Source organism: Protobothrops mucrosquamatus, unplaced genomic scaffold (genome assembly GCF_001527695.2).
Source record: "Protobothrops mucrosquamatus isolate PMUCROS unplaced genomic scaffold, P.Mucros_1.0 scaffold2849, whole genome shotgun sequence".
Taxonomy (NCBI): Eukaryota; Metazoa; Chordata; class Lepidosauria; order Squamata; family Viperidae; genus Protobothrops; species Protobothrops mucrosquamatus.
Window position 1 is genome coordinate 88,461 of NW_015388879.1, and position 25,487 is coordinate 113,947.

General features: G+C 39.2%; 1 protein-coding gene across 1 annotated transcript in view; it reads left to right on the forward strand.

The window, feature by feature from the left end:
• The first annotated feature begins 4,609 nt into the window (after positions 1-4,609).
• The window catches only part of LOC107296515 (LON peptidase N-terminal domain and RING finger protein 1), a 28,630-nt gene continuing 7,752 nt past the window's right edge, over positions 4,610-25,487 (forward strand). Inside the window, exons 1-11 of the mRNA XM_029286088.1 lie at positions 4,610-4,916; positions 7,651-7,769; positions 11,099-11,221; positions 12,144-12,278; positions 14,126-14,249; positions 15,207-15,339; positions 18,482-18,596; positions 19,481-19,602; positions 20,516-20,674; positions 21,676-21,838; positions 23,602-23,748. Of these exons, the coding sequence (XP_029141921.1) occupies positions 4,610-4,916; positions 7,651-7,769; positions 11,099-11,221; positions 12,144-12,278; positions 14,126-14,249; positions 15,207-15,339; positions 18,482-18,596; positions 19,481-19,602; positions 20,516-20,674; positions 21,676-21,838; positions 23,602-23,748 (1,647 nt within the window). The remainder of the gene's footprint in view (positions 4,917-7,650; positions 7,770-11,098; positions 11,222-12,143; positions 12,279-14,125; positions 14,250-15,206; positions 15,340-18,481; positions 18,597-19,480; positions 19,603-20,515; positions 20,675-21,675; positions 21,839-23,601; positions 23,749-25,487) is intronic.

Sequence of the window (25,487 nt, forward strand, 5' to 3'; positions counted from 1 at the left end):
ACAAAGCTATCCTGAGGGCTGATCTCCGTTTTGAAACACAGCAGCCATCTGTTAACTTGAATTGATTCAAATTAGAGACCCCTATTTTTCCCTGTTTAAAAGCTTAACAAAAAGTAGGCAGAAAAATATATCGAACCAATCTCCATGAAGACAGAATTACAGGTAGACCTCGCTTGTCAACCACCTTGTTTAGCAACTCTTCAAAGTTATGATGGCGGTGAAAAAATTACCTTTGCAGCCAGTCCTTGCATTTATGATCTACGCAGTGTCACTGTGGTCCTGTGATTGCCAGTTGTGTACTTTGCAACAAGCAGAATGGAGAAGGTGGCAGTAAAATAGGAAGTTACGATAACATAATGTCTCAATTATTGCAGCAGGTCATAAGTCCATAGTGGTTACATGATGTTTCATTTATTGGCCATAATTCCTAAAATGGAGTTGCCTGTCCCAGTTGTGTTAGCTAAGCAAGGACTAACTGCATATAATTTAGATACTATTATAAAGAATGCTGCCTTATAAAAGCAATAAAAAGACAGGACCACAGGAACATGTAATTTATGGTTTATTTGTTTATCTTATACTTGACCTCTCTGGATGAATGAAATTATTGGTTTTGTGTGATTCTTAAAAATCTTGAGTTATTAATTTGCATGAAGCTGTGTGTAAATTGCCATAGCAACCAGCTCTTCAGATTGTTTTCTTTGAAATTACATCTCATAACTGTCTCTTAAACTAAAATGTAATGTGTAAATGCCAATTAGGGGGAAATTTTCTGTACTTATTAAAATGATAAGCAGCATTGTGAGGTAAAGATTATTCTGCAGGAAAACAACAGGGTAACTCTTAATTTCGACTAGATTTCATAATCTAAGATTTGCTGTGATTGTTTCTACAGAGGTGTTGTAACAACCTATGATGATTTCCTAATATTTTGGCAATTACTACTGGCTATAATGATATTGTGAAAGTTGATCAATATTTGTTAGCCATTTTGTCCTGTTTTTAGCTAAGCAAAAGAATGTGAACGACAGGGTGATATTCCTTATCACAGAAGCTTCTTTTTGAAAGGGGGCTGTTTACAAAAGGGGTCAAGCTACAGAATATTTATCTCACTACTGAATATTGGTTCAGGGTATATGATCCACTTATCTCATTACTGAATACAGGGGCATATGATCCATTCTCCCAAATTAACTTGATCTGTTCCTTCAATATTCTGCTATCTCAACTATTTTTATGATGCATTTTTGTTGGATTTTTGTACCCTACCCATGCATTTTTTCCCTCTGGTGGTATGATTAATCATGACTCCAAAGTCTGATTTTGATGTTTGAACTTTTTTCATAAACTAGGATAAATGTAGAGAAATTTGGGAGATATGATCCAATATCTGGGTTAAATAGCAGGTTTGGGAAGGAAGACCAGTAATCTAGCTTCTAAAGAGTGGCTCCAAATATTGCAAATCACCACATTCTGATGGCATATTAAACCACACTGGGGTCTGGGTTATTGTGTGAATCTCTAAAAGAGTCAACAAAAATAAATAACATTAACTTTTCTCATCTTTTCAAAACAACCCAAATCAATCTTGGAAGCAACGGATGGAAACTAATCAAGGAGAGAAGCAACCTAGAACTAAGGAGAAACTTCCTGACAGTTAGAACAATTAACCAGTGGAACAACCTGTCTCCAGAAGCGGTGAATGCCCCAACACTGGAAGCTTTTAAGAAGAAACTGGACAGCCATTTGTCCGAAATGGTATAGGGTTATCTGCCTGAGCAGGGGGTTGGACTTGATGACCTCCAAGGTCCCTTCCAACTTTATTATTATTATTATTATTATTATTATTATTATTATTATTATTATTATTATTATTATTATTATTATTATTATTATTATTATTATTATTATTATTATTATTATTATTGACCAGGATTTACTTCCACCAGCTCATAGCATAAACCGATGCTTCTCAACCTCAGCAACCTCAAGATGCATGAACTTTTAACTTCCCAGCATTCTGGCTGGTGAAATTTTGAGAGTTGTAAGTCCACATATCCTAAAATTGCTGAGGTTGACAAAAACTAGCATAAACCACAAGCCATTATTGGACAAGCTAAATCTCAAGCTAAAAATGTTTTTTTAGGAAAACACTGTCTTTTAGTGCACGCACCTGTGTCTGTGTGCATTGGTTGGAGATCCCAAAGGTGCTTTTTCAAAAGGCAACTGGACTTTGACTTTTTCCTTGAAGACGTTTCGCTTTTCATCAAAGAAGCTTCTTCAGTTCTGACTGAAAATGACTGAAAATCTCCACAGACATTGGTTGGAGATGTCAAGTTTGCTGCCTGCCACTGGCCCTGCTTGCACTTTATGCAATGTATGCAGGATTGCTGTTCCAGACAACAATATTCTTGTAAGTTACCCTAGAAGCAAACTGGTGTTTTTTTCACCAAGCTGACCGAATGGAACCGGCTGTTTAGCCAAAGCCTTTACAATTACAATAGGGTTTATATACAGTGATCTTTTTCCCCATTCTTAAAGATGTCCTCCTATAAAAACCTACTATTTAATTCCTTGGGGTTTGCTTCTGCACAAATAACCTGAATAATTTGAAAGCATGTTTTTTAGAGCCATCTTTTCTTAAAGGAGCCCGAGACCCACGTACTGTTGAAGATATTCTTCTCCCAAGACTGAATCAATTAGAGTTAATAAAAATCTTGCATTGGGAGATGCGGCGGCTTGCTTCTATGTAGATTATATCTAGGCATTACCTAAGGCTAACTGGTGTACACCTTTGCATGGGACTGTTGAAGGAATAGTCTTCATCATAGTTCAGTCCAAGCCGGGAATAAACAACATGGCGACTGCTTTAGAAAGAAGGTTGCAGTTTATTGAAGAGGAGAGCCAGACAGAAAGATGACTCTGGAAGAAAAAAAGAGAGAGAACACATGTAGGGCGTGGGTTTTTATACCTTTTGAGCCTTTTGTTTGGAGTTTTTCCTGTGGCATGAACTTTGATCTGAGTCTGAGTGTGCCTTTCTGGTATTCTGATGGCGGTGGGTTAATCCTATTATGTCCCAAAGGTCATATCCTGCTTCCCTGGGACTGTGGCTGATGACTCTTAAGATTTTTGGTATGAGGGATGGTTGATTCTAGGGATCTTTCTTCCTAATCCCAGTTTCCTGACGCCAGTCTTTCTGACAAGATTACCACATCTGCAATTCTGCAGACCTGGCTTCTGTTTGAGACAGAGAGACTTGGGGGGCGGGGTTGGTTTTCTGCTTTTAAAATCCTTTAGGGGAAATATATTCTGCCTTTTAAATATTTCCAAAAATATTTCTTTCTCTGGGAGGGAAGGGGCTGACTTCCCACAAGACTGTGCTCTTACCGAAACCACCCTTGCATATCGGTCGCATTCTCTTTTTACACTCATATATCAATTCCTCGGAGCAAGGCAATGTCAGGGGAAGGAGTCACGAGATGCCAGAATTTCAGAACGACGCAGCGGGAAGCGGAACGTTCTTCGCTGACACTTCTTCCTTTAGGAAAGCAACTTCTTTGTGACGTCAAGGCAGAACGAAGGAGGAGATAAGACACCGCCCCTCTCCCCCCCCCCCCTCGGTTTCTTTAGCCGACCGGTTCGCGGCTCCCAACTTTCATCCCTTCTCGGAGGTTATGAAACGTACTTCGCTACGTCTGTTTCGCAGTGGGGGCCGGCCGAAGCTGGCAGCCAATCAGCTGGCTCTCCGACGCCATCACACGGGGCTGCTCCCGATTTTATGTAATATTACGGCTGGGGGTGCTGGTGGCGGTGGTAATTTTGTGTGTTTTGTCCGTATAGAAGGTCATCGGAACAATCCGGTAGCCGAAAGCGGATTCGGCGTAAATAAGACAATATACTGCGCGGAGGCGGAAAAGTTACTGGTTTGGGGCCCCTCCTCCTTTGAATTCGTCCCACGCCGCGACACCTTCCGCCTCCTGGTCGCTAACTAGAAAAAGGATGCCGTCTCCTGCCAGGCGAAGAAATCGCCCCAGACGAAATGAAGGGACCCACCTTCGGCGAGCGTCTTCTCCGGCGACTGCCCATTGATTGATTGATGGGCGCAAGAGTGTTGCTGAATTAAACAGTTAAGACTTGGAGGAAACCAGCCAGCCGTGGCCGGAGAGCGCTAGATGCTCAGGCGGCGCGGGGAAAAGATGAAGCTGTTGATTTAGTTAGTGGTCGTGGCATGGAAAGCAAACCCGGTTGCTGCGCGCGAAGTTAGCAGAAACCCGACGAGTTTGCTTTTGGGGGGCTGGAATGTTCCAGCGCCTGGAGCGAGCAGCTTTTTTTTTCCTTCGGAAGTCGAAGAAATTCCCCCGGGGGGCATCGGGAACTGCAAGGGAAGTTTGGGACTTTTAAGAGCCGGCGGGTTATATTCCGCTTTGCTGGTTAGGACAGGGCAAAACAAGGGGGAATGAAGTTCAGGCTTTGCGAAAGTGTCCCACTGGCCCTTTCGGCCGCCTTTCTTTGCTGCTCTTAGGAAGCCGTCGACCTTTGCCCGGTGCCCTCCGGACTCCCGTTTAGTCCGCGGTTCCCGCCTCCCGCCCCCTCCTGGCAGAGCAGAAGCATGGAGCTCTTCCTCTGTCCCTCCTGTCGCCTGCTTCTCTGGGACCCGGTGACGGTCTCCTGCGGCCATTCCTTCTGCAGGAGATGCCTGGGCGAAACCTTGCCTTCCGAGTGCCGCCTCTGCGGCGAGAAACTCGGACTCCTGGGCCCGCGGACGCCGGGCTCGAACGTCCTCCTCGGGAACTTGCTAGAAAAGGGCTTGGATCCGGCCGCCAAGGTGGCCCGGTTGAAAAGGGACCTGCAGGAGCTGGTGAGCAACAGGGACTTCCAGGAAGCGCTGAGGACACTTCAGAAGGGAATCGACTTGGGTAAGGTTTGCGTGCTATCCAGAGGTGCTTTTTAGAAGGTGTTGCGAGGTTGAACGGCGGGGCGAAGGGGAAGGGAGACTTTTATGCGCGGGGACCGGCCGCCGGGTGCTCCCTGGTTATGCAAACTTGCCACCATCTCGCTGGCTGCATTGTGTAAGCAGGCGAGGGACAATTCTTGGCAGCCCTTTTCACTGACTTAGCTATGGGTTTCCTCTTCCTTAAGGCTGGTGATTTTACTGGTCACGGGCGTGATACAAATTTTGGGTGTACAGGGTGTCCCACTTGTGCCTTGCTGATGAAACTTGCGATTTTCTTCTTTTAAGCCAAAAAAAAAAAAAAAGGCTTACCAATAGTTCGCTTCCGTTGCAGATTTTGTCCACGGAGGTGAAAACAATGGTAATGGCCACATCAGAAAATGAAATATAAATCTAAAGTGTGTATGGTGATAGGAGAGTTAGTTGTTCCTGGGGGATTATTCCTTAGGTTGCTTTAAAAATTGAGTTATGTAACTTGCTGGCCACCTTGGAGGCTATGGGGCCATCTTTAACTGTTCATGGGTGGCAAAAATAAAATAGAGCAGATCTTTATAATATTTCAGTATCATTTCTGTGATTTGAGGTTTTGAAAGTTTCTGAAGTAACAGCTATGAGCAGTTGTGACCGGTCCCAAATTATGTGGGAATCTTAACCCTTCCTCCAATTTTAAGGGAATCTTAATCCTACCTCAAATGTTAAGGTGAGAGAATTCCCTCAGAGCACCAATTTCAATGTTGAAATGGTTATTGTTCTTGTACACTGCAGGTTAAGGTTTCATGGAGTCTTTATTTCTTTACCACTTACTGAAGAAGCAGGCTTTCAACAGATGCTACTTTCCTATTATGGCGATGTCATGATGATGATAGATATACCAAATTTCTTTTAACATACTTTTATGTTAAAAGTGTCTTTGTCAGGGGGAAAAAGATGACCTTCTGTTATTATCTAGGCTAGGGGAAATCATCTCATTTCATCTGTAATCTTAAAGTCAGCTTTGGCACTGGTAAAGTTGATGCTACTTAAACCTTAGGACTTAGGAATGAGTAATTAAGAATCAGGCTTCCTTTTCTGATTCAGACTTTCCTGTGTGTGTGGAAGATGACACACCCCTCTCATTTATAGTGCACCAACAGCCTGTTATAAAATGCTAGCTCTTGTTTTGCAATGAGTCAGAGACACGCGTACAGGTGTTTCAATCAACAAGTGAGCCTTATACGGGAATATTTTCATCTACCCTGATTTTTTCTTACTTGGAGGATTTCTTCAATGAATATGGCTAGAACTCAAATTTAGTGGCCCTTGAATTTAGTCCAGGTACATTTATAACATGGACTATCAAGGAGCTGATAGCCTGAGCAATGTTAAACAATCTTCTGCATTTCAGCTTTTTACCATTTATACTATACTTTTCTCTATAAGCACAAAGCAGATGAGATGAAAATATGCTATCAAATTAATCTTGTATTTGGCATTTTTTTAAAAAAAAATCTATTTTTTTTTTTCATTTTAACTGATCCTTGAAAAAAGTTTTGGAGATTAGGAACGCTTAGAACATTGTACAAGGGCAATTCGGAAATAAACCTCCATTTGGTTATCAATGACAGACACTCGCAGATACAGAACTTTTATTATACACATTAGAAAACTACAACATTACATTACTTTTTGACATAATCACCATTCAAATTGAGGCACTTGTCATAATGTCTTACAAGGTTTGAAATTCCTTAGTAGTAGTCGCTCGGTGCCAAATCTGGGCTACTGGGTGTGTGTATGATCCAAAACATCCCAACGGAATTGCTTCAAAAGTTCTTGGGTGCGTCTAGTGGTGTGTGGGCGAGCATTATCGTGAACCAACACCACACCGGAAATAGAAAATCCCGCCAAATGTGAAGATGCCAAAGGAGTACTGCTAGTGAAGTTCATGGAGCGTGGTTTGACTATCAATTCAAAAGTCTACTGTGAAATGTTATGAAAACTGAGACGAGCGATCCATAACAAGCGTCGGGTCGGGGCATGCTGACTTCTGGTGTGGTGTTGGTTCAGGGTAATGCTTGCCCGCACACCACTGGATATGGTGGTTCAGGTTTTTTTTTAAATTTAATGCAAGAAACAAGGACTAATTTTTACCTGATTTATACTACAAGAGAGTATTTGACAGCTCGGAGACTGAATTGTCTCTCTTGTTCTTTATTCCTCATTCTCTTAACATCTCTGTAATGGAAACTTCTTTGATAGGGACTTTCTGTCATTGAATAACTTTTTAATTCTGGAAATCTACTCAGTGGATGAGTTCTCTCTTACCATTCAATCCTATCATCCCCATCCTCAAATGATACAAGTACCATTGTATCTTTCCAACTAAGAAAACAGTAGATCTTTTCCTTAAGCACAGATTTGTTTGACAGAATAAGCTATATTGTTGTATCAGAATAAGCTATCTTCAGATGATTTGATCTGCCTTTTTATCTGGTGGATAATACTTGAGACCATCCTTCTTGTCAATAAAGTAGAATTAGTGACTTTTTTTTTAAAAAAAAAATCTAGCTAAACTTATTGGACATGAACACAGCCAATTCTAGTCAATAAGTCTCTTTCTTGGAGATTTTCTTTTATTGCCTTGGTGTGTATAACTGTACAGTGTTTGTTTTTTTATTATTTCTTGGAACAACAGTAAAATGTTCTGCTTCCTCCTACAGCTCCAGATGATCTTACATTAAGGGTGTGCAGATCAGAGCTTTATGTGGCTTTACAGCAGTATGAAGCGGCTCTTGAGGATTTGGAGATTCTATGCAAGCAGAAGCCAGAAGAATGTGAAGTGAGTCAAGTGCAAAGCTGTGTGTTGTGATCCAGAACTTTGCATATGTTCTTCCCAACTTTTAAGCGGTGAGATGAAATAGCATTTCTGGAAAGGCTACATTTTATCTCAGTTGCAATAATAGTACAGAAAATGAGCATATTCCTTCATATAGTAAATTAGGGGTAGGCAACCTTGGCTCTTTTATGAGTCGTGGACTTCAACTCCCAGAATTCCTGAGCCAGCATCAGGAATTCTGGGAGTTGAAGTCCACGACTCATAAAAGAGCCAAGGTTGCCTACCCCTGATATAGTTGCTTATTTAAATACAAGATAGGCTTTCCCTGGTTCTGTACAAGCCAATGTTGACCCATATGCTCTAACAGAATGATTAAAAACCATTCTCCTGCTAAAGAAGAACTTGAACTACTTCTGGAAGGTTCACAGACTTCAGCTGAACGTTCTCTTGTCAAAGAGAAATTTACCAATGTTTCAATCAATGCTCAACTATAGGCTAAATTTGCAGTCGGGAGAATTTCTGGGAAATATTGAATGTTTGAGCTTTGATAGTGGAAAACCGGGGTCTTAGTTAATTTTGCAAGACTACCTTGTAAAAATTTCTCCATGTTTATCCATATTATGCTCCCTGACAATAAATTTCTCCACAAAAAATAGACAATATAGGTTGTTTACTATTTTAAATACTATTTGGATAAATTTAAAAGAATTGGTGATTGGAATTTGCACATCCAATCAGCATAATATTTTATAGGACAAGTGTTAGTGTGCTGTCCAGAAAATTCCCACTCTGTATGTCAATGGGGAGGAACAAGTGATGGAATCTGTATGATGACATCATGATTGGAGAGGCAAATTTCTAGTCCAACCTGTTCTGACAGATATCAGTCTACTTCAAGGAACCAAATACTGGATGACTGATTTATTGTGGCTTATCCCTCCATCTGTATCTGCCAGGCTTGAATGTAGCCTGGAAAGCTCAAGTAGAGAATTTAAAATCTTGATTTACATAGAGACAGAACAACCCTTTCTCATCTCTGCTGATAGTCCCCCTTTACAGTCCCCCAATATCTGTATCACTAATTAGTTCCATCTCACAGGAGGGCCTTTACTTTGGCATGTATGGATGCTCTCCCCACAATGGCACTTGTGGGTAAATATAATAGTATTCCTTACCAAGACCTTTTGTGTGTTTACATAGACTTTGAAACTGAGATAATAGTGCACATACTTCTGAAATGTCTCATCTACCACTTTTAGCAGTTAGAGATAATCTTTCATCTTAATTACAAACTATTCCTTCCCCAGGTATAGTTAGTGCAAGTATGAATAGGTTTTTATTGGATGCTATGCAAATCTGTTTTTTAACTTCTGTATGTTTGATCTACAATTGTATGTTTTTAATAAACTGAGAAAACTATGAAAACTCCTCCCCTTGCATGCTTTGGGTGGAGGGATGTTACAATGCAGGTTTATAAGGGAGAGCTTGCATTGTAGAGCCATAATTAATGTTTTGCTAGTTTGGCATCACCATGATTAGTAATTTGAAAATGCTATTTTGGAGCACTTAACATTCTTCAGTTGAGCGTATGTTCAAACTTGATCTCATGGGTACTCCTTCACTAATTTTTAAAACTTTTTTCCTATCTTTTGATATTTGTGTATTCCCAAATAATTTCTTCGACCCCTCTGAAGGTACATGCACAAATATGATAGTTGCTAATCAGTTTTTACAATAATCAAAGCACTGATTTTTTTGGGGAAGTAATTTCTATTTGATCACTTCTGTTTGATCACTATTGGAAATAATATTTTATATTTTAACACTTGCCAGACTTGTTCTTTTAGGCTCTGTTGAAAAAGCACTTCAACCTATGAATGTGACAAAGCAAGAATGGAAATCTGTGTGATTGTCATTTTGCTACATTTTCGGTATGAACATTTTGAAGAAAGGTTTATGGTAATAATGCATAGAATATTTTTGAGGAAGGCCTATTTTATTTGCATTTTCAGATAGCTCTCTTTTGTTTTAGCCTTTTATTTTCTTCACATTAAAGAAGTGGAGAAGTTGTATTGTTGCATTAATTGAAGCTATTTCATAGTTCTCTTGTAAGTATGTTCTTCCCCTTCATCCTTTCTACAATGGTTTTTTTTTAACTACCCAAGTTCTGTGCTCAGAGTAGTTTGATCAGGTGCTGCCACTTGTTGAGATTAAAAATAGTTTCCTTTGAGTCCTACTCACATCCTAGTACCTTAATGAATATGTTCATGAAGTTTTCATGGGTCTCCCAAGTTCTATTTCAATATTATACCTAACCAGCATTTTGAATATCTGTGTAATCCAAAATAAAAATGTTCAGTGAAATTCTCTGCCTCTTTCTCTGGTGTGTGTGTTTACATATTGATATACATATATACAAACCAACACATTAGACATTACATATACTTGGTATAGACCAGTGATGGCGAACCTTTTAGAGACTGAGTGCCCAAACTGCAACCCAAAACCCACTTATGCATCGTCGAGTGCCGGGTGGGCATGGCCCATTGGGTGGGCGTGGCTGTGGGGGTAACGGCAGACTGGGTGGGATTAAAAAGTTCAATCAATCAATTTCAACTTCGCAAGATCTTTTTTTTCCCCGCAAGAAGTTGAAATTGACTGATTGAACCTTTTTTTTTTTTTGCACACGGCGGCGGAGGCCTAAAGCGAAAAGGTTTTATAAAACCTAGCTGAAGGCCTAGGACTGGTGTGACGGTGCGCGTGCCCACAGAGAGGGCTCTGAGTGCCGCCTCTGGCACCCGTACCATAGGTTCGCCACCACTGGTATAGACAGTTCTGAGCTAGATGCATTGAGTCTATACTTCTGGTGTACTCTTTTTGACCTGGGAGTGCGTTAACTCCATATAGCTTCCGTCTCAGCACACATCCAGAAGTGCTGGCGGGAAAGAGAGGCTTTAGCTTTTGCCTCAGATTTTCTGATCACTGTTTTCCTGTTCTTAGGGATTGTGGAAATTGGTGGAGAGAATGATCCCTATCCTGATTGCCATTTTATTGTTTCAACAACATCTTTCACTGTTGCCCAGTTGACAAATGACAAGCTAGACTAGAGGGAATATAGCTGGCGGATTCTTTGGTTCTGCCAATCATGGGAGGAGGATTTAAGTAGCAACCTGCCTACTCAACAAGAGTTTACACTGAGGACTACTTAATTGGTTGATTAATTGACTAAACCTGCGGCCTTTGGCATTATGCAAAGCAATCTGCAGCAGTGGCTGCAAAACGTTATGACAGTTCAGGAAGGCAACTGAAATGTGTTTCGTGTTTCTTTTCAGGGCTTTTTTAGAAAAGGGAAAGTGCTCTTGGACTTAGGGAAGCAATCAGAGGCCCTGCTGCAGTTTCAACACTGCCTTACACTGAACTCCAGTTTCCATGCTGCTCAATATGAAATAGAAAAGGTAAGTGCATTACTATGACTAAGCACCTTGAGATTAAATGTTGGAAGCTTAATTGGTTTGCTTAGGAAGAGGCAGCGGGTTTTTTTGTGGTTTTTTTTGAGATTTTAGTAAAAGAAGATGAGATTCTTGTTCAGTGTTTCTCAACCTTGACAATTTTAAGGCATGTGGACTTCAACTCCCAGAATTCCACAGCCAGCAATGCTGGCTGTGGAATTCTGGGAGTTGAAGTCCACATGCCTTAAAATTGTCAAGGTTGAGAAACACTGCTAGATGATGGAATTTATGAAGTTGTATCTAGTCATACTTTTCCAATTGGGTATCACTCTTTTTTTTTTTTTAGAAAGTTTGTTTTGTTTGAGAATTGTTAAACTACACAGAAATTAAGATTTAAATGGCAAAATATAATTGGATGTGTCTATGGTTGCACACAGTTTGTCATTTTTGTGTAATGCTGGGCAAAGGCTTACAATATTTCTGAGAGGTGTGGGCCATAATGTTCACTGTGGTCTGAATCACATTTTGGCCTTAGAATGTAGGTCTTTGCTTACCCCTAATAAATATATTGTTAGGCAGGTTGCTTTTGTATTGGTAAGGGTTATGAGAAATCATTTCTCTATGTAGTCTTTTGGACTGAACAACTTTAAGCAGGCTGGCTGGGGAGTTCTGAGAACCGAAGTCCACATATTTTAATGTTCCTGAGATTGAGGAATACTGGTTTGGAAAAGAGGATTTTCTTTTTTAAAAAAAAACTTAACTGATTTGATGTCTTGACAAGTATAGCATGAAGAAAGTGAAGCCTGTATCTGACTAGCTTCATATTTAACCAACTGAGAGACATGAGCCTTGTAGACTGCTCAGAAGTCAGATTCTATTGGGAAGTTTCTTCTTTAGAATGAACTAATGTAAAATCTTTCTGTTGCAGATTCTCACAAATGATGCCTCCCCTACTCCTGGTACTGTTATGGAGTTGAAGAACAATGGTAGCCAGAACTTGGAAGATTGTAATTCAAGGGAACAATTGACTTTTCCTGTGAGTTTTGAAGAAGAACCCCTACCGGTAGGTCATATGGGATGATACCTTACCAGTTCCAAACTTAGAGATGGTATAACAAAAATATGTATTTGTATGTGATGGGACATTGGTGAAAGGGTTTCCACGTGGACTCTTTCATAAGTTTCCAACCACATCAGGACTGTCCACTCACCTCTAGTTTTCTCACTTATAGCAATTCTTGTACATTCATCTGTTCACAAAAGAACTAGCTAACATTTTTAGGGATTGGGGAAGCCTATCTTACCTTTCACAGAGTTGTATTAACTCCTTTACTTTTAAACAATATCTATTTTTAATCTATAATAATAAAAATACAAGAATTAAAAACAAACATTAAGTACCATAATGCATTCTAGTACAAAAAGTAAAGCAAAGATAAATCAGGAAATAATTAAACTGTAAGAAAAACAATACAAAAATAGCAGAGGAACAAGAAATAGTTTAAAAAATAAAGTTAATGGAGATTAGAACATTGAAATATGCAACAGCATCAGATCCTAGTTCTTTATATTTTGATAGGTTCCAAATTTTCAAGCTATCATTCAGTATTACATTCATATATTTTCCCCTTATTTATTAGACCACAATTTACAATCTTCTGAATTTTAAACCAAAATGATTATAATGCAGAGAAGGATCAAAACCTGCAAGTCTAAATTCTCAATTATTAAAGCTTTAACTGTTGGTGGTTTGATCAAACACATACTGCAACTCCTTAATCCAAATGACATGCAAGTTACCCTTATCTAGTTTTGTACAATTTTTCAGTTGTCAATAAAATGAAACTTTAAGAAGTTTAGGAACTTCAAGTTCAGCTAGCCCAGGGGTCTGGAATCTTAAACACTCAAAGAGCCACTTGGACCCGTTTCCCAGAGAAAAGAAAACACTGGGAGTTGCAAAACGTGCGTGCGCAGGTACGCGCAAGGGGGGCAAAACTTGATTGAAGAGTTTAATTAAAAAGAAATAGAGGCTGCTGTGCATGAGTTCTCTCTCTCTCTCTCTCTCTCTTTCTCTCTCTCTCTCTCCCTCTCCCTCTCCCTCTATCTTTCTCTCCCTCTCCCTCTCTCTCTCTCTCTTTCTCTCCCTCTCTCTCTCTTTCTCTCCCCCCCTCTCTCTCCCTCTCTCCGATCTTCTGCTCACCTGGCAAGCTGGCTTCAAGCTGTTCTGCAACATGCTGGCTCTCTCCTGCCCTTCCTGCTTCCTGCAGAGATGTAGCCAAGGCAGGAGCCCCGCCCAATAAGCTTGTCAGCTCGTTGGAGAACAGGGTGAGGCCACTCTCTTTTTTACACACACACACACACACACACACACANAGAGAGAGAGAGAGAGAGAGAGAGAGAGAGAGAGAGAGAGAGAGAGAGAGAGAGAGAAGGAAAGCGCAAGTGCCTCTGTCTCTCTCTCTGCAAATGGCAGAGGAGGCTGGGAGCCGCAGGAGAAGGCTCAAAGCTGCATGCGGCTCCAGAGGTTGCTGACCCGTGAGCTAGCCCATCAGGCCCAAATTGTCCAATAGACAGATGTTTCTGTTATGTACTCTTTGTGGCTCCATTGATCTGGTGAAGTGATTAAAGCTACTTTATGTCTGTATAGAATATGTGGACCAGTACTTATCTGAGAAATTCTAGTGTAAGAAATTTGATTCAATCTTTATACAATTCCCTTCTAAGATGTGATCACACTTCATTGGAAGTAGAAAACAGTATCTAGAGAAGGTGTCATATTATGTAACTATATCAAGAAATAATATGTGTACATGAGTAAAATACAGCCTGGGAGTATGTGGTGTTGTCTCTGTGTTTTCCTATCTGTACTTGTGACCCTTGGTTTGGTGTTTACTTTCTTTTATTAAATAGGATATGAAGAAAGAAAAAGCAATTTGGCTGGAAGGAACTATGCCTGATCATAGCCAGGCAGCACTTCCCATGTCTCAATGGATGAGGGAAAAATTCAGATCAGATCTTTCTGCAAATGAAGAAGGTGAGTATATCGATAAATGTTTACAAGTCCATGTTTTTTTTTAATAAGCTTCTTGTCTCTGCCTAGGAGAAATAATTGATGCCCCTAATTACGATAAATTATTTTGGCCCTGTGTTTGAAAATCTTGTTCTGTCATTTGATCTCCACCACCCACCACCCAGCAGGATCACCTTACACAGGTTCTTTGAGCATGCTCCCCAAACCCTGGAATCATGTGGCTGTTCTCAAGGCCAAATTCCATTACAGGAAGCCCCAAGGAATCATGCCTGTTGCATATCAAGAAGGACCTGATTAGATTGCACTGTTTTAATGCTGATCAAATGTTAGGGTAGAGAAGGCAGCCCAGTTTAATGTTAAAATTAGCTACATCTCACTCAGTCCAGCATGATTTACAGAAGAGACCTGCTTCTGTATATACTGGATCTTTCTAGTGATTTTGGGGCCCAGCTGGAGATGAATATAATAGTATCCATCTGAACCTGCACCAAGTGGTATCCCGAATGGGGTTTAATGGCCCAGGATATGTTGGCTCCATTTCTGTTGCTGCTGGGCAGTTATTTCCAGTTTTAATTTATGGTCTAATTGGAACGTTTTGTGGATTTTATTGGAAGACAGTAGTGCATATAAAAGAAGACTCTTCTTTCTTTCGTCACTGAAAGGGATTATAGACTTAAAATAACATGTCTGGGCTGCAGGAGTAGAGCCCCAAATAGATATAAGTGGCCAGTGTTCATGGGAAATTAATTGCCACTTGGTGTAACACCATAATAGACCCTTGGTCTTAAGAGGAAGGGGAACCCTACAAAATAGCTTCTTGCAAGTACGTGACTTGGTCTACCCAGATCTCTGCCCCTATAAAACAAAAAGTGGGATAAAAGTGGGATTCAGTGAGAAGGTGGTCAGTGTGTAATGCTCATAATCTGTCTTTCCTTTTTGCTCTTTCCTTTTGTGAACCAGATTTGGATGAAGAGGAGGCCTCATCAAAGACATCAGGAATTAGATCACCAGATACAAAACCTATGAAAGACTATTGTCCATGCTTCCTGGGCTTCCTGACTACATCAGACTTGGAATGTTCTCTTTGTATACGGTCAGTTAATTAAAGGCATAGTAATAAGAGCTGCTGGGGAAAGGGTTTTGAGGTACAAATTGAGTATGAGGTATCTTCTTATGGTTCTAACCAGTGGTGGGATTCAGCCAGTTTGCACCACTTCGGCAGAACCGGTAGCTAATTTTTTGTTGCCCAGGCCCAGAACGGACTTCTGGAAGCAGCATCCACACAGAGAACCGATTGTTCACATATTTGAATCCCACCACTGGTTCTAACCAATAGACTTCTGAAAAAGCCTTGGGGATAAACTCTCTCCTTATTTGTTGAAGAGTAAAGAACATGTTTTGAAAGGTATTTGCATTTCCTCTTGGTATATTAAATACATCTATTTAAAGTAGTATTCAAAATTATATACGTTTTTGTAAATAGAAAAACCATAAAAACATAATCTGTATATTCTTACTCATGCTAAGATCCAGTGTATTTTGTTGGACTGCTTGCTAATCATGTGCAAGAATGCACACTCAGGTTTTCACCAGTCAGAAATGAGACACTCCTCGTAGGAAACACGAAGTGGTACCCGACTGCATGGTATGATATCAGAAAGTCTTTTTTAATTGTTAAAAAAGAGGGAAAAATAGTGATGGTTACATACTGAAGTTTTTGTTAGAAGTACAGCTTAGCATTAGAATTTAAAATAATAATTTCAACAATCCAAAGAGTTAAACATGTGGCTGGTTAGGACTGGTTTACATAAGACTAGCCCTACCATGAAGCTTAAGGATCTCATATCACAAATATTTGATAGAAAAGTAAGGCAAAATGAGCTTGCTTGCAAAACCCTCCACCTCTGGTCTGATGTGGTTCTTGCCCTCTAAATCCTCTCCCCAGTTGTAATGGTATGGGTGAAAGACCTTGAGACATGGGGCAAATAAATTATGCCTAGGTCTGAAATGCAAAGGGGAGACTGGAAGATATTAAACGGACATGCAGACCTCAGTGCCTGAACATTTACTGTGGAAAGGCTGTGAGCAAAAACCAAAACTGGGTTAGAATGTCGTGACACTATTCAGTACAATAAAGGGATGGGTGTCTGAAAAATAAGTCCAGACAGAACTTAATAGAGGACTTCTTTGACCTCTGAAATTGTTATCCAACTCAGTGTGCCAGTGTAATGTCTTTTGCAGAGTGGTACTCTTTTGTAATGAACTGAAATTTGTTTCATTTGAAGATGTATATTCCAAAGAAAGTAAGAAAGGAGGGGTCTTCGGCAGTTAACCGTAATTGATTTATTTTGCAGAATATATATTTTATGTGGAAAATAGAAACACTGGCTGTATCATACAATGGCCCAGTGTGATGGAATTGGAGTGGAACAATTTGGGGACTGGTATTGAAAAAATAGAGAAATTGTAGAACAATGGTTTTTTTAAACATAATTCTGTTTCACAGTGTGGGTATTGTAGTTTTTTAATGTTAGCATTGGAAATTGCAATCACGTGACCATTGCAATGTCATAATTGTGAGCCAGGTCTGCAACAGCCACAATTTTGTGGACTGGTTGTAAGTTTCCCTTGTTCAGCACCATTATAACTTCGAATGGTTATTGAATAGGTGGTTATAACCCAAGGACTATCTGTAATTGTCAGGTGTATTAGGAATCTTAGCGTTCGACTCTTGGAAGATGATTCAGTTAAAAGTAAATCTTCAAGAAAGATTCACAAAGTCTTTAACAGGATATGTTGATTTAGACTTACAAGAGTTTGAGCACTCAATACTTTTCACTTTAGAACCAATTTATCTTATCTTACATTGTGGTGGAGACTTTTTCAATTTCTTTGCAACTTCTCTCTTGTGAACCAGGAAGAAGGCGTTTATTTCAAGTTAACACAGGAGCTTGCTGTTTACAAAACCGTCCACCATTGCAAAAGTTTTCTTCTCATTCTGTAAACTGATTATTATGTTTTCCATCATGTATTTCCCAAGAAAGCAACATATTTCTCTTGGTATTATTGAACTGTGATGCAGCTAGAAAGTTTTTAAACTCTCTTCTGCAAAATCCTTTAAGTCTGGCAAGAACTTAATGAGATTCCATGAGAGACTCAGAACAAAGTTCACTTGAAGGCAGTCACTTTATTGCCAGAACTTTGCTCCTAGGAATAATAACAACACAATTATTTTAATTAACAGGCTCTACGGTCATGAAAAGGCTAAGAAAAACCTGATTTATACTATTGTCAATCTCATGAATATTCAAAAATTCAAATAAAAAGCATCTACGACTGTCCAGCCTTTGCATCAACAAATCCTGCAAAAAGGGGTCCATTATCTTGCTATTGGTTTTGCTCTGAACACAGTATTCAACCAGAATCTTTCTTCTTATCATTTATCTAATTATTCCATCTCCCATTCTCTGGGATAGTAGAATACAAATCATTCTTCTGAGGGATGCTGAGACGTATGATAATATTTCCCTCTGGTCATAATTTTCTTTCAAACTGAACATGTTCAGGCTCCTAAGTTTCTTTTCCTAGCACTTAGTTACTGGTTGCCCAATCATCCTCATTGCTCTTCTCTGAACTGTTTCCATTTTATCTTAAATCAGGTGCCTGGAATTGGAGACTGTCTTTGAAATGGAGTCTGATCAGAGCAGGGATCTGTTGTCATTTTGAAACCGAAGCTTCTTGCATTTACCCTTTTTACCCCCTATGTCAAAGTTCTAATTCATATTTAGCTTGTAGTCATCATTTCCTCAAGTATCATTACCAAGCTAGGTAATAACTTCATGCTACGCCTTTGCATTTGAGATCTAAGTGAAAAACTCAGCCTTTGCCTCTGCTGAATGTTATGCTGTCATTTTCCATTCATTTCTTTAACCTGTTAAGATTATTCAGAAATGTACTGCTGTCTTATTAGGTATTGACATTCCCACCCTGATTTGTGTAGTCTATAAATGTAACAAGCATTCTTTCCATCCAGGTCACTAATGGAAATGTGCAAGAGTACTGAGCCCAGAGCCAAACTCTGTGGCATCCCATTTCAGTTTGAGGCAGAACATCGGTTGATGAGCATTTCTTGAATTCTTTCCAGCCACCTAATAGACAGGCCATCCATCCCATACTTAAGTAGCACGCTAATGAACATGTCAATGCCCAACGAGAGATGGTCTTTTTCTCTGCAGTATGTTATATGAACCTGTCACCACCCCATGTGGCCACACTTTCTGCAAAGAGTGTATGGAGCGTTGCCTGGACCACCGACCCAACTGCCCACTTTGCAAGCAAAGCCTGGGAGAGGTAAGAGGGAAAAAAGGGACAATTTTCTGTTGTTCGCCTTCAACTGCTGGGTGCTTTTGTTTATGTAATCAAGGAAAAGGAGAGGACAACCAGTTCTGTAGTCCCAATGCTTTTGAAGAATATTAAATTTTGCAGTTTTTGCAGTTTTTCAGGATTTGCAAATTGGTAGATATGTTCTTCATCCTTGACTTTCATTATTGACTAGTGGTTTTTTGTTTTTTGTTTTGTAATAAAAGTGACCTTGATTAAGATAGAGTTTCTGTGTTTCTGATGTGTATGAAAGCACATCTCCTGGCAGGTACAAATATTACAGCAATTTGTTGGTTTTCTTTTGATCTAAGCTGGCCAGAGTCGCCTGGTAGCAAAATGGGCAGCATACAAATTTAATAAATAAAATAAATTAGCTTCAGTATTGAAAATAATTTTGTATACAGTAAGTCATAAGAGTTAGCCATAGTACTTTAGACTATCTCATAAAAATGTTAGGCTCCTTATCAAGTGCTGAATCAAACAGATTTATTAATTATTGACAGGTATTAGCAAGAATTAGTGCAAACCCAATTTTGTATTTGGCATCAGATAATGAACATTACATACGGACAGGTGCTCAGGGTGGGATTTCCAGAGGAAAATATTTGCACATGGCTTTCAGTGGGTCACCTGAGCCACAGTTTTATTCTTTGGGAAGATACTTTGTTGAAAGGGGATTTCAGTTCTGTGCAATTCAGAACTGGATTTTGAAAAAAAACCCACCTCTGCTCTTAAAAACTGGCTAAGTACAAAAGAGGAACTCGGGGAGCAGATTGTCTTCTGCTGAATGCTTTCAATCTTCCATTCTACAAAAGATGTACGTTGTATGTGTAAAATATTTTGATTCCTTCCAGTATCTGAGAGCTGGAAAATACATGACTACCATTCTGCTTGAAGAATTGATGACTGCAGTCTTCCCCTCACAGCTGGCAGAAAGGAAACTGGTCCACCAAGCTGAAATGGTAGAACTTTCAAAGTAAATATGAACCTTTTGGCTGCATATTTCTATGTGTAAAATCCTGGAAGCAGAAAAGTTATTTTACAGCAATTGGAAAGTATATTTGACAGTTTTATTCAGTTCTTCTTAAACGTAAGCTTGCTACAGTTAGGAAGATCACTCCAGGTCCCTTTTTAGCAAGATGAACTGGTTTCCCTAACTTCATTCATTGCTGTTTATTTCAATTATTGATCAGAAACAATTAATTATCTTCCCCGGCACTTTTAGCATTTTCCAGCATTTAGAAGACCGGTGGTGTGTGTTTTTTCTCCCTCTCTCTGTGTTTTCATACATTCATCTACCATAAGGTAAGCTTTAGATAACCCAACAATCTTTTCATAGTGATCATAAGTTATTTGTTTATTCCTTGGCCCCCCTTCCTCCATAACACGTGCCTCACACCTTCATGTCTTCAAGCCTTTTTCTCTCTGTGTCTTCTTTAATCTGATATCAGAGCTCTACTGGCAATTCTCCCCATGCCTTATTCCAGGAATACCTGTAAGTTTGAATAAACCCATTCAGAGAAATACAGCTCTCTTTCTATAAGGGGAGGGTCCAAATGATGATGAATGTCCCTAGCAATGCTTGATGGGACAGATGAACTAGATAGTGGGTTTATAGAACACAACGTTTGGGCGATCTTTAGAGTTCATGGAAGAAAATGGGCACACAAATCTAATAAATATATGGCTGGTTGGTAGATTTAGTAGTCCTCATGCATTTTTTTTTATCTTTTTGAGCCAGCATGAAGGGTTCACCTCAGTATCCTTGTGTTCATGCATAAAAGTTATCCAGCGGTATATTCTACTCTAAAATCCTCCCGTTGATTTTTCAAGTTCCTACACACAGTCCTTTTGTTGATCATGGTCTTCCCCCCTACTTTCTTTTACAGCCTAAACAAGAATATCCCCATCTTTGTGTGCACCATGTCATTTCCAGGTCTTGTATGTCCTCTACATGTGTTTGAACCTCGCTATCGACTCATGATGCGAAGATGTCAGGAGACTGGCACAAAGATGTTTGGCATGTGCATGTATGACAATGGAAAAAAGTAAGTGACACGGAAGACCCAGGGCTGCTCAGACTTTTTAAAACTTCGGTCTAAGCAGAGGTTGAATCCCCACAATTTGGGGGTTGGTTGAATCAATAGATAGTAGAACCATTCTAAGAAAAACACATTTAACTTTGTTTTCTGAAATTCTATACATGGGTTCTACTTGTTACTGGGAGGCAGAGTCTCATCTCCCGATTGTAACCGAATGCTCTCTTCCTCTTCCTTCTCTCCTACAAAACTTAGATTTTTAGAGAAGTGAAGTAGAAAACTCCACTGAGCTTCATAAAATCAAGTTGCAAATCAGCTTTCTTTGATAGATGCCAATGATTAGGAGGAATATAATCAGAATCTTAAATAAATAAACGAAGGGATATTGATCTGTTTCTTTGCTGGTATCTTTTTTACATGTTAGCCTGCACTTAATGTTTATGAATGGCAGGTAGAATAGAGATGATCACCTGGTCTTTCCCTTGATGTTTGTTCACTATGCCAGCTCTGTCTCCAACATCTGCATATTGAATGCAGTCTATCGCTTGTGCAGGGTGACTTTTTGCAGTGTTTTGTGTGCTCACAGCGTAAAAGGAAGGAACCTGTGCATCTGGTTGAAAATGTGATTATTTGAGACTATGCAGGAGTTCAAGAAACATGTTAAAAGTGTGTTCTTTATATACTTTTGCTGGATATGCGGTAAATGTAAAGCCTAAAAGGTAGAACTTAAAAGTTTTTCTTGTTTGTGAAATGCTAGAGTCAAATGGGTACAAATGAAAGGGAATCTGTGCCGGAAAGTTATTCCAGTATTTGATAGTGTTTGAATTTTAATTTAATTACATTTAAATTGTATTGTTTTTGAGTTTGGGTCCTCGTAGGCCATGCCATTCAATTCAAAGCATTGGCATAGTAGCATCCCACAGGTTATACAGCACAGCAGAACTGGAAAAGAAGAACTGTAAATATGAAACTTCCTTCTGTCCTGCATTAATAAGCTTGTCTCTTTTCAGCTTTGCTGACTATGGCTGTATATTGGAGATTCAGAAAATAGCATTTTTTCCTGACGGACGATCATTGGTGGACACTATAGGCAAGAGGAGGTTTCGAGTTTTGAGACGAGGGCATAGAGATGGCTACCACACTGCAGATATTGAATATTTGGAAGATGAGAAAGTGAGTAGTCGTTATATGAAGAGTAATAGCAATAGCACTTAGATTTATATACCGCTTTATAGGGCTTTACAGCCCTCTCTAAGTGGTTTACAGACTCTGCATATCACCCCCAACAATCTGGGTCCTCATTTTACCCACCTTGGAAGGATGGAAGGCTGAGTCAACCTGCCGAACTGCAATGTCCTAAAGATCTGCCCAAAACAAAAGGAATGATATGCACAGGGTGTCACTTAATATAGGTAGTTCTCTACTTACAGTCATAATTAAATTCAACATTTCTGTTACTAAGTGAGACATTTGTTAAATAATTTTTACCCCATTTTACAACTTTTCTCGCCACAGTTGTTAAGTGAATCACTGCAGTTCTTAAGGTAATCATACGGTTGTTAAGTGAATCTGGCTTCCCCATTGACTTAGCTTGTAGGAAGGTAGCAAAAGGGGATCACGTGACCCTGGGACACTGCAACCATCATAAATATGAGTCAGTTGCTAAGCATCCGAATTTTGATCATGTGACCATGGAGATGCTGCAAAGGTTATAAGTGTGAAAAATGGTCTGAAGTCCCTTTTTTCCATGCCGTTGTAACTTCAAATGGTTTCTAAACTGTTGTAAGTCGAGGACTACCTATAATTTACAGGTGTTAATGATTTATTGAGTTTGTATTTCACCTTTCCACCAAAAGATGGCATTCAAGGTGGTAATAAGTAAACAGATACTAAAATGAACAAATTTAACATAGCTGAGCTACAAAATAATTACTTGAACCATGCCTACTCTTGTTGGATCTTATAGGACCGATGGTAACGATTGGAGATAGATTATTCAATTTGGCCCTCTGCTGTTTTTTTCATTGATAGTTTGGTGCAGTAGATGTATAAAACAAGTAGAAAAACCTATCATATTGATTTATCGGTCTGCACTTTCAAATGATCCCTCACTGTTAGAAGAAAAAGCACTTTTTAAAATGTCTCTGTTCTTAGAGCATTGTGACAAAGTTAGGACAATCTCTGCACCCCACCCAAATACAGCATTAATTCTTTGATTCATTGGTTAAAATAGTCACTTGCCAAGCTGGAACTTTCTTTGATAATGTACTCATGCATAGCTTCTATTCACCTTGCTTCTTTTAGTAAGAAAGACCGTTCTTCTGGCAACTACCAAACGAGTCCATGTCTGCCTTAAGAAGAGTCTCTTTTCTTTAAAGAAGCCTTGGCAACTGAAATGCATCTTCCTATCTCCTCCTCCTGCTCCTCTTAATGGCCTGTGCACTAGCCTGCTTGCCCCAATATTTGCTTTCTATCCCATCCTTCTGCTCAGCTGTCACTATTGCCAATAAGCTGGACTCGCACCTGTTCTTTTTTGCAATGACTTCAGTAGTAGGGAAGAAGCATCTGGCCTGTCCCCATTGTCCAAGGACCTTCCTTTCCCACTAGGCTGAGAGAGTTTCCTGAAGAACATTTCCTTCTCTTATTTCCCACCCAAACCAATTCTGCATAGAATAGCACATTTCATTCTGTGTATGGAGCAAAACATCCAAGTGCATGTTTCACTTTTGGCACAGACCACTCAAAACCAGGTTTTTTTTCAAGCATACAATATTTTACATATCCCTGCTACATGGCAACCACATTTGAGTTCTACTTGGTTGTTAGGTTTTCTCCCCCACAGTCTCTTTTGATCTCAACTGTTGTTCAAATTCTTTCTTTTTTACTTTAAATATGCTTCATTTTGCTTGTTTTCAACTTCTGACTTTGTGATCTAGATGGAAGGAGAAGAACAGACGGAGCTCCAGAATTTGCATGATTGTACCTATGAGCTAACCCAGAGATTTTATGAACATGGGGGCAGAACATTTAGACAGCTTGTGATGCATCATGGACCACTTCCTGAAAAAGAGGAAGACATACAGGTATTGAGACTTGTTCTCCCCAGGAATATAAAATAATCTGCAGGGGAATGAGATCAGACAAAAGGGATATATAACTGTCAAATATTATAACAATAAAGATACTCAGATTTCATTCTAATTTGGAGGAGAATATAGAGGATTCCCAGTCTTTGGAGGGTTGCAACAATGTGTTAATTATCCTGTGTTGGCATGGATTCTATTCTGATAGCCTATTGCAGTAAATTAGATAAACTAGGTGCCCACAGAGTTAAGCCATGTTGACCATTTATTGATTATGTGCCATCAAGTTGTTGATGAATATAATGTAGTGTAGTGTAGTGTAGTGTAGTGCAGTGTAGAGTAGAGTAGAGTAGAATATAATATAATATAATAGAATAGAATAGAATAGAATAGAATAGAATAGAATAGAATAGAATAGAATAGAATAGAATAGAATAACAGAGTTGGAAGTGACTTTGGAGGTCTTCTAGTCCAACCCCCTGCTTAGTGAGATAGAAATACTATTTCTTAGATACATGAGCCATGTCATATTTGGTGGTGTTCCATGGCACACGTAGGGTTTTTTTTAAAAAAAATCTTGTGTTCATACTCTAAGTTTAAAAAAAAGAAGCACATCACAACAGATAAATAAATGCTATGCAGCCATTCGTATCTTGTCTTCATTTGTCCTCTCTAGAATCTTAATGCTGCATTTCTTAATAGATATCATAGAAGCCATTTTTAAAATTATTTTCTAGGAATTAAATTGCCTTGAATTTCAGATTTAGGTTCATGTATGTAAATGCCTTCTGCCACCTGCCTTCTGTACAGTATAAGTTGAATGAATTAAAACAACAATTCCCTGAAATCAAACTCAATGTCCGATGATTATATGGACCCATGGAATCCATGAAGTTTTCCTGGCAGGAATGAAAGTTATTTTCTATTACTTTCTAGGATGTGTTGTTGATTTCTTAGACTTGCTATTGCCCTGGGATTTCCAGTAGTATCCCATCCAAATACTATGCAGGTCTATTATCACACATTTTTTTCAAGATCAGCCAAAGAACCTAACAAAATAAGTTAGCAGTTTAAAATGTTGCATTTTGTACATTCATACAATTTTTTTAAAATGTATTTTTACCTATTTGACTAGATAATGCCCTTTAAATGCAGTCCATAGTATTAGATTACCATAAGGCTCAAACCATTCATGATATAGTCTTAGAAATGCTGCCTTCCCAAGTAAATAACGTTAGACATACTGCATTATCATAACTATCCATGTATGTTTTTCTTTCTACAAGCAGTTAGATAGCCTTAAGATAACTTTGTACTTGAACATCATAATTCTCCAGGAGTGTAGTAATAAACAAAGTTCAGCTGCGAAGTAAATTTAGCTTAGAATTAATTAACCCATTCATCTCACTTTTCTGTCTAAATAAATTAATTAAAGGAATTATGACCTTGGGTTGCTGGAACCTGCAAACCTTTCTCCTCAAGTAATAAGTGAGACTTAACAGCTCTAAAAGAAATATTGCTTCTTTGGGGCTTTTTAAAATAAGGAAGTTTTGGGCTCTGTTTTAAAGACTAGAAAGGACGTGCTACTTTGTACAATTTCGCCATGGTGACTATTTTAAATATTTCAGTATTAAGTTACTATTACATTAGCACAGTGTTTCTCAACCTTGACAATTTTAAGGCATGTGGACTTCAACTCCCAGAATTCCACAGCCAGCAATGCTGGCTGTGGAATTCTG